This window comes from Heloderma suspectum, chromosome 6, assembly GCF_057233095.1.
Source record: "Heloderma suspectum isolate Gila_16-S chromosome 6, 16-S_ref, whole genome shotgun sequence".
In the NCBI taxonomy this organism is placed as follows: domain Eukaryota; kingdom Metazoa; phylum Chordata; class Lepidosauria; order Squamata; family Helodermatidae; genus Heloderma; species Heloderma suspectum.
In genome coordinates, this window is record NC_139463.1 from 95284129 (window position 1) to 95296896 (window position 12768).

General features: G+C 45.4%; 1 protein-coding gene across 1 annotated transcript; it reads left to right on the plus strand.

Annotated features, from left to right (window-relative positions):
• The first annotated feature begins 33 nt into the window (after positions 1–33).
• LOC146341907 (vomeronasal type-2 receptor 26-like) lies at positions 34–2570 on the plus strand. The gene is made up of 3 exons (XM_084807748.1): positions 34–148; positions 697–702; positions 1657–2570. The coding sequence occupies exons 1-3, from the start codon at positions 79–81 to the stop codon at positions 2568–2570; spliced, it is 990 nt and encodes a 329-aa protein (XP_084663874.1). The 5' UTR covers positions 34–78.
• The last annotated feature ends 10198 nt before the right edge of the window (positions 2571–12768 follow it).

Below are 12768 nucleotides of genomic sequence, written 5' to 3' on the forward strand. Positions count from 1 at the left end.
CCTCTTCGGTTTATGGATTAGGTACAGCCTCTTTCTGTATGTACTGAGAGTTGTCATCCTGGATCTAGCAAGAAAGTGATGGAGGGGGAGCCATTTTGCTGCTATGACTGCATGCCATGTCCAGAAGGAAAGATTTCAGACCAGGAGGGTAAGAAATACACTGCACAAATGCACAAATACATAAGTGGGTTTGATCCAGAATTGGTCATACTTAAAGTAGACACATTAATATCAATGGGACTGAAGTTAAGCATGACTAACTTGTCCCATTAAGTTAAATGGTTCTGTTCTAGGTACGATTAAATCTGGATCAAATCTGTGTATATATCAGGGTCACTTTGCTTCTATATTTGAGATGTGAGTTTGGTAAGGTTTGATAAGGAGAAGCTGGGAGGAAATAATCTGGTGGTTGTGTGTTTGTGATCATTCGCTCTGGCTATTCTAAATATATTCAGCCAATAAATCTTAAAAGTCATTCTGAGTAGTCAAATGATGGGTGGATAATCAAAACAGAGAAGACATTTTTTGAAGTTGTGGGTTAGTGTCTCCTGCCTGTTGTGATTCTCAAACTAGAGTTGTTCCTTGGCCATTAGTGACATTTGCATGATGGAAAAAATCAATAATTAGACAGCTGCACAATTTAATCTGTACCTAGCAGCCATCATTCATATGACACTTGACACTATGTATAAAAAGCAAAGTGTGTGTGTGTGTGTGTGTGTGTGTGTGTGTTTTAATGTGTCTTGGAAAATACTGTATTTTCAGGGCAGAACTACCACCAGAAGATGATTTTCTACCACTTGAAGAGGGACTTTGCATTTGGAGTGTTCCGTACTCTCCAAAAGCTGTGTAATACTACACAATTTGGCTTCAACTGACTTATTTACCAAGTGTACCACCTAAAATTAATCTCTGGCTTTGCTAATATAAAGACAGTCACGTTTCCTTTTATTTCTGCTCTACCTATTCAGAGAGCTGTGTGTTTTGGCCAGGGCAAGAGATAATTCTGAGTTGCAGTTGGCCTTTATGGTTTCAGAAATGGGGTTCAGCCATTTCCTCATTGTCCCAGAATACTGGTGACACCTGCAAGACCTACCAGTGACTCATCAATTCTGCAATCACCTTTTTTCTCCTTGAAACTGAGTCTATTCTGCTGACCTCATGGCCACAAGATCTGGCCTACCTTTTCAACTATTCTGTTTTACACACACACACACACACACACTGCCCCATCCCCTGTCTTTAATACCACCTAGCCTGATGAACGCAGCCTCCTATCCTCTAAAGAGCTTGAAAACTTGGACAATCTTTTGTGGCATGTTTTAGTCCCAATAAATGTATTGCCTGACTTTGGATTTGGGATCCTTCAACTTTTGCAGAAAAAAAAGAGGTCACTCTTTAAGAATCATGGCACACGGTCACATTTAGCAGGGCTCTTTGAGCTCAGCTAGCTTAACGCAGTTCTGTGCTTAAAATTCAAGGTGCTGCTCTAGACCCACAAAAGCCCCAACTTAAAACCCATGCCAGCACATTTCAAAAATAATATATGCTGTAATTTTAATAGAGACCTGTTATCTGTGTGAGAGTAACAGTTATAGATTTTAGCCAGGTTGATCTCATGTTTCTGTGATCAAGACTACATCCTTTCTTTTTCAGACATGAATGTCTGCCATAAATGTGCAGATGAAAGCTACCCAAACAAAAAAAGGAATGCATGCATTCCCAAGATTGTAACCTTCTTGTCATATGAAGAACCTTTAGGGCTCAGTTTAGCCTGTGTTGCCTTTTCCTTTTCTTTGACTACAGCTCTGGTACTAGGAACATTTATGAAGTACCACAACACTCCCATTGTCAAAGCCAATAACCGAGACCTCACATACACTCTCCTGATCTCCCTCCTTCTCTGCTTCCTTTGTGCACTGCTGTTCATTGGCCATCCTCAGAAGGTGAAGTGTCTCCTCCGACAAACTGCTTTTGGCATCATCTTCTCAGTGGCTGTTTCTTGTGTGCTGGCAAAAACTATCACTGTGGTTCTGGCTTTCATGGCCACCAAACCAGGATCCAGGATGAGAAAATGCTTTGGGAAAAGATTGGCCATCTCCATTGTTCTTTTCTGCTCCCTTATCCAAGCAAGCATCTTTACTTTATGGCTGGCAACCTCTCCACCTTTCCCAGATATTGACTTGCACTCAGTGACTGAAGAAATTGTACTAGAGTGTAATGAACAGTCTGTGACTATGTTTTCCTGTGTCCTGGGCTACATGGGTTTCCTGGCAATGGTGAGTTTCACAGTGGCTTTCCTTGCCAGGAAGCTGCCAGACAGTTTCAATGAAGCCAAGTTCATCACTTTCAGCATGTTGGTCTTTTGCAGTGTTTGGATCTCCTTTGTTCCAACCTACCTGAGCACCAAGGGAAAATACATGGTAGCTGTGGAGGTCTTTTCCATCTTAGCCTCAAGTGTTGGGTTGTTGGTCTGTATCTTTTTCCCCAAATGTTACATTATAGTACTGAGACCTGAGATGAACAAGAGGGAGCAACTAATAAGGAGAAAAGATGGAAGAAGCATCTAAGTATCCATGTTCTTTTCTGTATTTTGTAATCTAGAGAAGTGAGTGTGTATACATAGCAGTATATTAGTATGGGTTAGGGATGTTGGAGAAATTCACCATGGACTCCAGTGAGGCCGGATCCTTTAGAATCCAGCCCCCTGGAGTCCGTGGCGGAACGGACTCCCCTTCCCCCGCCACCCCCCAAAATCCCCCCCCCCCGGGATGGACCTACCTGACGATGGCAGCAACTCCAGGTCATCTTCCAGCCACTGCAGCTGCCATTTGCGTCCCTGCCTTTTGCCATGATAGTATTTACGTAGCCTATCACAGCCTAATGCAGGCACGCAAATGGAGGCCGCTATGATGGCCACCATTTGCGGCCGCAGCAGCCTGGCAGCGGCTGGAAGTCTGGCTGTGGCCAGCCCTGGCTGGCAGCTCTGCAGCCTTGCTGCAGAGCGGAGCCGGCTGGGGAGGATTCTGGGGAGAAGGGATGGATCGCCTCCCCCCCCGCCCCAGCGGACCCCGGCAGTGGACTGGTAAGTGGGATTTGTACATCCCTCTTGGCATCTGTCCTATATAAAGTTTCTCAATAGGTCTTCTGATTCTCCCAAGATAAAAAACGGAAAACTTAATCAAGACTTACCTCAAAGGAGATAATAATGTATGTACACCTACTATTTTCTGCCTTAGCTTCCCTTTCAGAAGTTCTTTTTTAATTTCAGAACTGTTTTTTTTTTTTTTTTAATTCCCTAGTAGTAGCTGCTGACAAGGAGAAATTCTAAGATAAATCTTTGTGGGTATCACAAGCACATCACCTTCTAATTTCAAACCATAATCCTTATTCTTTTCAAGGCAATGGAACCAGTGGGTCTGTCCCATCTATGAATAAATGTAATGTATTATAGGGTTTTTGTTGTTGTTCAGTCGTTCAGTCGTGTCCGACTCTTCGTGACCCCATGGACCATAGCACGCCAGGCCTTCCTGTCCTGCGCTCTCTCCCGGAGTGTCCTCAAGTTCATATTCATTGCATCGGTGATGCTATCTAGCCATCTCATCCTCTGCCGTCCCCTTCTCCTTTTGCCTTCAGTCTTTCCCACCATCAGGGTCTTTTCCAGAGAGTTTTCTCTTCGCATTAGGTGGCCAAAATATTTGAGCTTCAGCTTCATTATCTGTCCTTCCAATGAGCACTCAGGGTTGATTTCCTTTAGGATGGACTGATTTGACCTCCTTGCAGTCCAGGGCACTCGTAAGAGTCTTCTCCAGCATCACAGTTCGAAAGCATCAATTCTTCAGCGCTCAGCCTTCCTTACAGTCCAGCTCTCACAGCCATACATTACTACTGGGAAAACCATAGCTTTGATTAGACAGTTTAGGGTAGAATAACTTTCTGTCTAAGAAAAGGTGCTTACAAATTTACAAAGCACAAATTTAATGTACCAAAAAGCATATAAATTGAAATGTAAGGCATTCAGCCTTAACTTACTTCAAGTTCAGCAACATTTTCTACAGTCTCAAATTGTCTTGTGCTCACTTACAATATAGCCTCTGTACACCTGCACTTAGACTTTCCTTTGGTCTTGCAGCCCTAATCCTCTTTCTCTACAAATTGGATGAAATCCTAAAGCTCTGGATACTAAGAGGACAATGGTCCCACCCTGACCCTCTGCTTTCCCTATATGCTTTTATCTAGATAAGATAGAATGGGACACATTAGTAATGACATGGTATGATGGGGAAAGGTTGGTTTATGGACAATACAGAGATAGACTGGGAGCAGATGGGCACTGGGACTCATATCATAATGAGGTGACAGAAATGTAGCAATGGATGAACATGTGGTGTTTAAGCTCATCAAAGTTCTCCAAATGCCTCCTTGAAGCTCGGTTTGGCTTTCTTGCATTCCTGAATGTGAGCATTTTTTAAAAAATGGGGAAAATCCCCATTTTCTATTGGGAAAAATGCACATTTTTAGAACTGCACACCCAAAATGCACACTTCCCCCCACCCCCATTCAGTAAAGTATGAATGGGGGAAAAGTCAGTAAATCAACATTTTTTGAAAGGAGTCACAAATCTGGAACGTTTTCTCTATAAGTGTGCACATGCTCATGCTCAGGGTTGCAAATGTGGTTTGTTCGACGGTTTCACGAACACAAACAAAATTCTTGTCCAACTCTACAGGAATAAGCAAAAGAAAGCAGAACATGAGTCCTGCATATGTGAAAGACTCTAGAATGTGTGTACTGCTCACATGGTGCTTAAGTTAAGGCCTCCTTCTAAGACTAGTAGGTGTTCTCTGGTAAGAGAACACAATAAAATGTAAGTTATAATGATACCATCATTACTGGAAACAAAGCCCTATGAAGGGAGACTGAAAGAACTGGGCATGTTTAGCCTTGAGAAAAGAAGACTGAGGGGAGATAGGATAGCGCTCTTCAAGTCCTTGCAAGGTTGTCACAGAGAGGAAGGTCAGGATCTCTTCTCAATCATCCCAAAATGCAGGACACGGAATAATGGGCTCAAGTTACAGGAAGCCAGATTCCAGCTCAGGAAAAACGTCCTGACCGTTAGAGCAATACGACAATGGAACTGATTACCTAGGGAGGTGGTGGGCTCTCCCACACTGGAGGCATTCAAGATGAGGCTGGACAGCCATCTGTTGGGGATGCTCTGACTTGGATTCCTGCCTTGAGCAGCGGGTTGGACTTGATGGTCTTGTAGGCCCCTTCCAACCCTACTATTCTATGATTCTATGACTGTTGAGACATAGTCCTTAGATGTAGTCTTTCCCCCTAGCAAAGGTGCTGTACAGTTCTAGTGTGTGAGATTGTCCAAGATGACAGGATCTGGTTCTGCATTACTGGCCTGCAGTTTCTCATCTCTTCTGCTGTTTCAAAACAAAAAATGGTGGGGTTTATTGCATAAGACAGTCCTCCACAGACTCAGTGTATTGTTCCCTGAGGGGAAAGCTGTCCAGTTCCATGAGAAGAAGGCCAGGGACCAGCTCTTTGTTGTCCTCCTCCTCCATCCTATAAAAGTCTGCTTTTAGTAGATGGGCACCTGGGCAAGAGTTCAGCTGGGAAGGAGAGGTGGAGGCAGCCGTGGCAGTAAAGCTGGAGTAAGCAAAAGCACCAGCACAACCAGGGAAGAGGAAGAGCAGTAGCAAAGAAATGGTGCTGGGCCATCGGCAGCTGCCCAACCATGCCCCCTGGTGCCACCAGGCCTGTTGAGATTTGTGAAGATTGGCAATTAGGCAACCAACCATACAGTCATTCCAAATCCAGAAGCATCTATACGATTAGAGATAATTACACTGGAAGGATTAAGTAGGCACTTAACTTTTTTTCCAGCTGAAATCAATATGACTTAAAAGAGCTCCACTTTGTCTAGACTGATCTCTAAGAAAACAGCAAATCCAGGGCTGCACGGAAATTCAAGTTAAGAGCATTTGCTTGAGAATGCCACCCCAACCCCAATAAATTGTTTTCCTTCTTCCCTCGAAAAAGAAAAACAAAGCAAGCTCCGATATCTAATATCCTTACCAGCACATTGGCCCACATAGCGAATGCAGCTTGCCCAACCAGGTCGAAGCTGCTACAAATTTTTGTAGAGTTCAGAATTATGGATGCACTAATAACAGAAACTAGACAGTAGAGACTGACTCAACTGGTCTTCCCACTTGACTTTCTTATCTTCTCTCACAATCAGCCACCTAATAAACTCTTGGCTGCAACTAAGTCCAAAGCCAACATGCCACCAATCACACTCTTTGGGCTGCCTCCACCCTGACTTGTAAAACTCGCACAGCTTAATGATGGTTATATGAACTATTCTGCATTACGATGGAAAGGTGTGTGCAGGGGGATGTAGCTACCTGAAAGTTGAAACATGGACTTTTTTTTTTTTTTTAATAGCTGGATCTCTGAGGTCAAAAGAAATATTAAAGGCAGAGTCTGATCCATGGCATTTCTCCTTAGATTTTTCTCAGGAGAGGGAAGTAAACAAAACAGATCAATTACTTGTGGTTAGGGATGTACGAAACACTTACCTTGCTCCATTCCAGGGCATCCACGATGGGGGGGGATGCACTCCGTCCCTCCCCCCGGAATCCTCCCTGGCCGGTTCCGCTCCATGGCAACTCCGCGGAGCCGCCAGCCAGGGCTGGCCGCAGCCAGAATTCCGGCTGTGGCCTGGCTGCTGCGGCCACAAATGGCGGCCACTACGTCGGCCGCCATTTGCATGTCTGCCAAGCCATGATAGGCTATGTAAGTATTTACATAGCCTATTACGGCAAAAGGAAGCCACACAAATGGCGGCCGCTACGACGGCCGCCATTTGCAGCTGCAGCAGCCCGGCAGCGGCCAGACCAGCCGGAGCTGCTGCCGCCGCCACCGCCACCACCACCGCCAGGTAAGCGCCGTTCCAGGGGGATTCCGTGGGGTGGCGGGGGGGAGGACGTTCTGCCACGGATTCTGCAGGGGCGAATTCTAAAGAATCCGGCCTCACTGGAGTCCGTGGTGGAATTCTCTGACATCCCTACTTGTGGTGCTGGGGCATTGGAGGTAGAGCACTGCTTGAATTATGGGGGGAAGTTAGAGGACCTTAAATAAACCTACAAGCTCCATCTCCTGACTCGCCCTCCCATTTTAGCCAAATCATGCCCACTGCCCATAGACTTCTAAAGCAGTAGTTAGAGGTGTCAGGCCCTCTCTACCCATCTGTTATTCAAGCACTGAGGATAAGACATGTTCAGGGTGGGCAGCAAAAGGGGGATAAACCCAAGATACTGGTCTCAATGTGAACTAAGAGTACACACACACACACGCACCATTATTCAGCTCCTGTTTTGGGTTCAAGAGACATGGTCAAAGCAAGAAATTCTCTGTTCTCTCAAAGAGATGGTGTGCATGTAAACTATGGCCCCAAAGCCCCCCAAGCTAGCAAAAATCTCTTAGCAAAACCTGGAGCTATGCAAAATGAAAAAGAAAGAAAAAAAAAACAGAAAGAGCTGAAAACCAAAGCCTAGGGTTCAGTTACCTTTTGATTTGCTGACTCCCCTAATCTTTCTTGCCTTCTGATTGTTCTTTTTCTTTCTTTTCAGTTGTCAACTAGAAATTTGGTTCTGGATATTGGGTGGGCAGAAACCTGCAAAAAACAATCTTTTTTTCCATAGTTTTAGGTAATTGATGTTACCTTAGGTCTTATCAGGGTGTATGAGAACATTCCGGAATTCATCGAGTTGCTAGCTGCAAGGAGTAAAAAAACTACAGCTGTGTGCAAATGGCCTCTCAAAATTCTCCAGCCTATTTGTGGGGAGAGAAATGGGGCAATTTCTCCAAATTTCTGCTAGGGGAGGAGAAATTCTCCAACAGCTTCTAAAAGGTAGGGCTCACCATGGGCAGGGGTCGTAGCACAGGTTCTTTCTTTTTTCCGAAGAGTTTTTGGTTTACTGCACTGCTTCTGTAGGTGGCAACAGCATCAACCATGTGACTGCTGCACTTAATCACTGAGAGGTGGCCGAGGGTGCTGTGTGTGTTTTCTCTCTCTATTACACATCTTTCCATTGCTCTGCAGCCTCCCAGGCCACCTGCACTTTCTGAACTGAAAAGGCCCCATGGGAGGAATTGCCTCATGATGTCTTCCTCATGATGGCTTTAACTGAAGTGTAGGAAGCTGAACAGGCTACAGGCTGCCACAGACCTTACTGTACAATGACAGACAGGACACTAGCGCACACTCCTCAGCCACCTCACACATAACATAAGCACAAGAAGCCCAAACCCATGAGAATTCCTCCAAAAATTTCTCCTCCTTTGAATTTCTTTTCGAAAGCTATTTATTTCCTATCAAATGACAGAATGGTTGAAAAAAATTGTGGGGAAAATTTTCAGTGCAGCACTACAAAAAAAAACCTTCTGACTTCTTCTCATACTGGTCCTTAGTTCCAGAACTTCACCACAGTTTTCACAGCATGACTGTCTGCATCTCAGACTCCAGGCAGCAAAACTTTCTACCCTCCCCACTCCTCACTCCACGGGTGCCTACTCATTCAAACAAATGCAGCACTGCAGTAATGGTGGTGTGAGCACGCGCAACGTGAGCAGAGTAGAGCGTGCACAGACACGACGCTTGCTAGCATCAGTGGCCTGAGCTAGCTGCTTCTCTCTGCCTTCTCTTTTAGTCAGGGGCCTTTCCCGGAGTGTTGTCAGTGACACATTGGTAGAAGGTAACTAGGCAAGACAGACAGACATTGCAGGCCGGAAACAAGCAAGCATCACCACTGCCAGCAGGCACTGGCTCAGGAGGATGGGACTGGCTCGGGAGAATGTTCGGGATGGGGGAGCTCAGGGTCAGTGGCAGAGGGGCTAGGGCTGCTACTTCCCTGCATCTTCTGCCTGAGGCAGATGCCTCACTCTGCCCCATGACAGGGCCAGATGTGCAGACATTAATTAGATACCATAGTTTTCTTGACCCCGCTTGCATCAGGAGTTAAATACTTTCAAGATTTGGGGGACCCTACTTCTTCTTTTTTAGATGTTAAAAACTTGGCAGGTTTGTCTGCAGCTGCTTTCATCAACCAGGTACACAGTTGCTGCATTACAGGAAACAGGGAATATTCTTCAGAGTTGGAACAGGGAAGCCCTGAAGCATGTTTTGAAACTTCTCTAGCTGTGCCTTTCCAGCTCCACAGAACACAGTGTGTCCAAGCATTTCACAAAAGCACGCTTAAAAAAAAATGGGTGGGAGGGGGGAGGAAAGGAACAGATGAGTACAGCTAAGGTCAAAGAACGGCAACAACAAGAAAAAAGATGCACAGATTACAAAATAATACTCTGCCTGTTGCTCCATTTCTTCAAGAGATTATTAAAGGTTTTTATACGGGTAACCTGGTATCCGGGCAATTGCTATAGAAAACCCAAAAGTTATATTTGAAACAAATTGAACACACTGGATTTTGGTTCCAGACTTAGGATGCAATCCTATGCATGTTTAGACAGAAAATAATCCTACAACCCCCAGCATTCCCCAGCCAGCCATGCCTTCTGCTAGGATCCCTCTGTCTGGAAGCACCCTTAGTGTGTAGAGAAGGTGCTCTAAACATGCATAGGATTGTGCCCTTAGTCATTTTAAAAGTAGGGCCACTGAAATCAATGGGACTTAAGTTAGTCATGTCTCAGTTATGTTCCACTGATTTCAATAGGTCTACTCTACCTAAGGCTGGATCCAACCCATCATTCATATGGAATCCTTTGTGGTGATGTCCATTAGCCTAACTGGCTTTAAACAGTGACTAGACAAATTCGCAGGACATTTGGCTCCCAGAAGCTATTAGCCATGACAACTAATATCATTGTGGCTAATAGCCACATTTGGAGATAGCCTGCTTCTGTATAATAGATGCTGCAGACTGACTGCTGTGTACTGGTACTGAAAGGTTTTGATAGCGTAAACCAACATGCTGATGCTGCTGGTACACAGAAATAAGGGATATATCAGTGATCGAATATGAAGATACAACTGCCTAAGCAATATCCAACTCTTTCTTTCTTTCTTGACCATTTCCATCCATTGTATATAATATGAATGTTTACATTTGTTTTAACCCTTCATTGGTGCTGTTATTCAAGTCAGCTTTGTTGTACCATCAACACAAATAAGCAAAGGATTTTATTAATATCTAATATTTTGCAATGCACACACACCATACATGCGAGTGGCCAACAACTTGAACAAGGCGATTGTCCCCTCTTAATGGGCTCTGTACCTTTCATTCCCTTACAACAGCCTTTTCAACCTAGTGCCTTCAAGTTGTGTTGGACTGCAACTCCCAGCATCCCCCAACCAGCATGGATGGCTGAGCGATGAGAGAAGGTCACCTGGAGGGCACTATGTTGGGGAAATCTGCTTTACAAGCTTCTTCAGAGATTTATAGAGCTAACTTCAAGGGCATCTAATTCTGGAGCCAACCCTAGTGACTTCATGAAAAAATACTGAAAGCAAGAAAGGCCAGGAAAAGTGTTTACTTGCTGACAGCAGAGGAATCGTACAGGCAATAAACGGAACACAGATGTACAGTGGAGTTTTGAACTGATTTAATAGGTAACCTCCCTTCCTGCAGGATGCTGGGAACTACAGTTTGCTGAGAAGGTGCTATGGATCTCTGGCAGGGACTTCTCCCAAAATGACCATTCCCAGAATTCCATGGGTGTGCTTCCTGACAAGGCTTTTCATTGTGCAATCACCCTACCTCATTCGCGGAACTTTACAAGGGGCCCAGATGATGTCATATTCCATTTGTAAGCCTCCCATGTTTTTTCCCACACCTTCTTCCATCTTTTCTCTTTCCACAGAAACTCCATTAAGCACAGAAAGATGGGATAGCTGCACAAAGCCTTTTGAGTGGCCCATCTGGACATATCCCATGACAATGAAACTGGCATAAAACCAGTGTAATCTTGGTGTGTAGATACGCCTTAACATAAAATGGAATGGACAGACAGGATTAAGTGAAAGAAAGAGAAATACTCTAGAGCTGGAGAAGGGAACCTTTATCCTGAGGGTCAAATACAGCCCATGGGGCCTCCTAATCTGGCCCATATCATCTCCTCTGCCTCCCATTCCTCTCACTCCCTAGTGCTAGTGGAAGCCTTTAAAAAGCCCACTTGCCACATTGGATGGGGGAGGTCACTGCTGGGACAAGAAGGGCTGTCCCCCATGCCACAGTTAGGCATTTAAAAAGCTTCCACTGGTCCTGTTGGACACTGCTGGGGAGGGAAGAGCTAGCCCTCCCCTCCTTGAGTGCTGTGTCCCCCCCACACCTCAAAACACTGTCTCTCCCTTGCTGTAATAAGGCTTTAAAAAAGCATAGAGGTTTTAAAAATCCTAATTGTCATATGGGGGGGTGCTGTTGGGGATGGAAGGGCTAACATTCCCCTCCCCTCTCTGAACATTTTGACAGTGTGACACACACACACCCTGAAAATTCACCCCCAGGTTCCATTGACGTTAATGGAGGCTTTAAAAAAAAGAAGCTAAGTGCAGTGTGTGTGTGTGTGTGCACGTGAGTGAGTGAAGTGAGCAAAAGGTGTGTGTGTGTCCACCTGACAGGACGTGTCAGGACAAGGATGTAGGGGGCTGCATGGCAGCAGCGGGGGTGGCCCTGTTCATTTTGGGTTGCGGCCCCACCCACTGCTGGTACGCAGCCCCTGACATGCTTGCCAGTGCAGCCCTCAGGCCAAAAAAGGTTCCTCACACCTGCTCTAGAGATTACTCATAGCACTTTTTATGTAGGCCATTCCAAACAGCCAATTTTGTATAAATTGAAATATGGACTTTTAAGATAGTCATATTTAAACGGCCAAGAACTGAAACTGCACCTCACAAAACCAGAATTCACGGGCTGGATCCATAATCTGCCTTCCATTGATGGAAGGACTCTACTCACTAAAGGTGCATCTTCCCAATCTTTGGGGACTGTCTCTCCCTCAACCCCACAGCTCACCCCACACCACTGCTCATCTATTCAGCAAGGTCCCTTGATCCTGTTTATAGCTTTTTCAGAAGAGTCAAGGAGGCTGCTGTGGGGAGGAGAGGGTGGGGAAGTCCGCTTCCATCAGTCCATTTGGATCCAACCACACGTTTTTATACATTCACATTTTTACATTTTACATAGGGATGTCAGAGAATTCCGCCAAGGATCTCGGAAGCCCCCTGCCCCCCCCACCCCGCAAAATGGGCCCAGAATGGAGCACCTACCTGCTGCTGTCTGCGCTGCATTGCGAATGGTGGCCGCGTCTGTGGCCACCATTTGCTTCTTCCATATAGCTGTGATAGGCTACGTAAATACTTACGTAGCCTATCACGGCTAACGCAGGGACACCATTTGAGTCCCTATGGTGGCTGTGATAGGCTACATAAGTATTTACGTACCCTATCACAGCAAAACTAAGGGAATGCAAATGGTGGCCGCTATGGCGGCCGCCATTTGCATTCCCTTTTTTTTCCACTGTGATAGGCTACGTAATTACATAGCCTATCACGGCAAAACAGGGGGGCGCAAATGGCGTAGTGGCCGCCATTTGCGCCCCTCTGTTTTGCCGTGATAGGCTACGTAAATATTTATGTAGCCTATCATGGCAGAAAAAAAAGGGAACACAAATGGCGGTGGCCGTAGCTGCCGCCATTTACGTTCGCTGTTTTTTGTTTTTGTTTTGCCATGA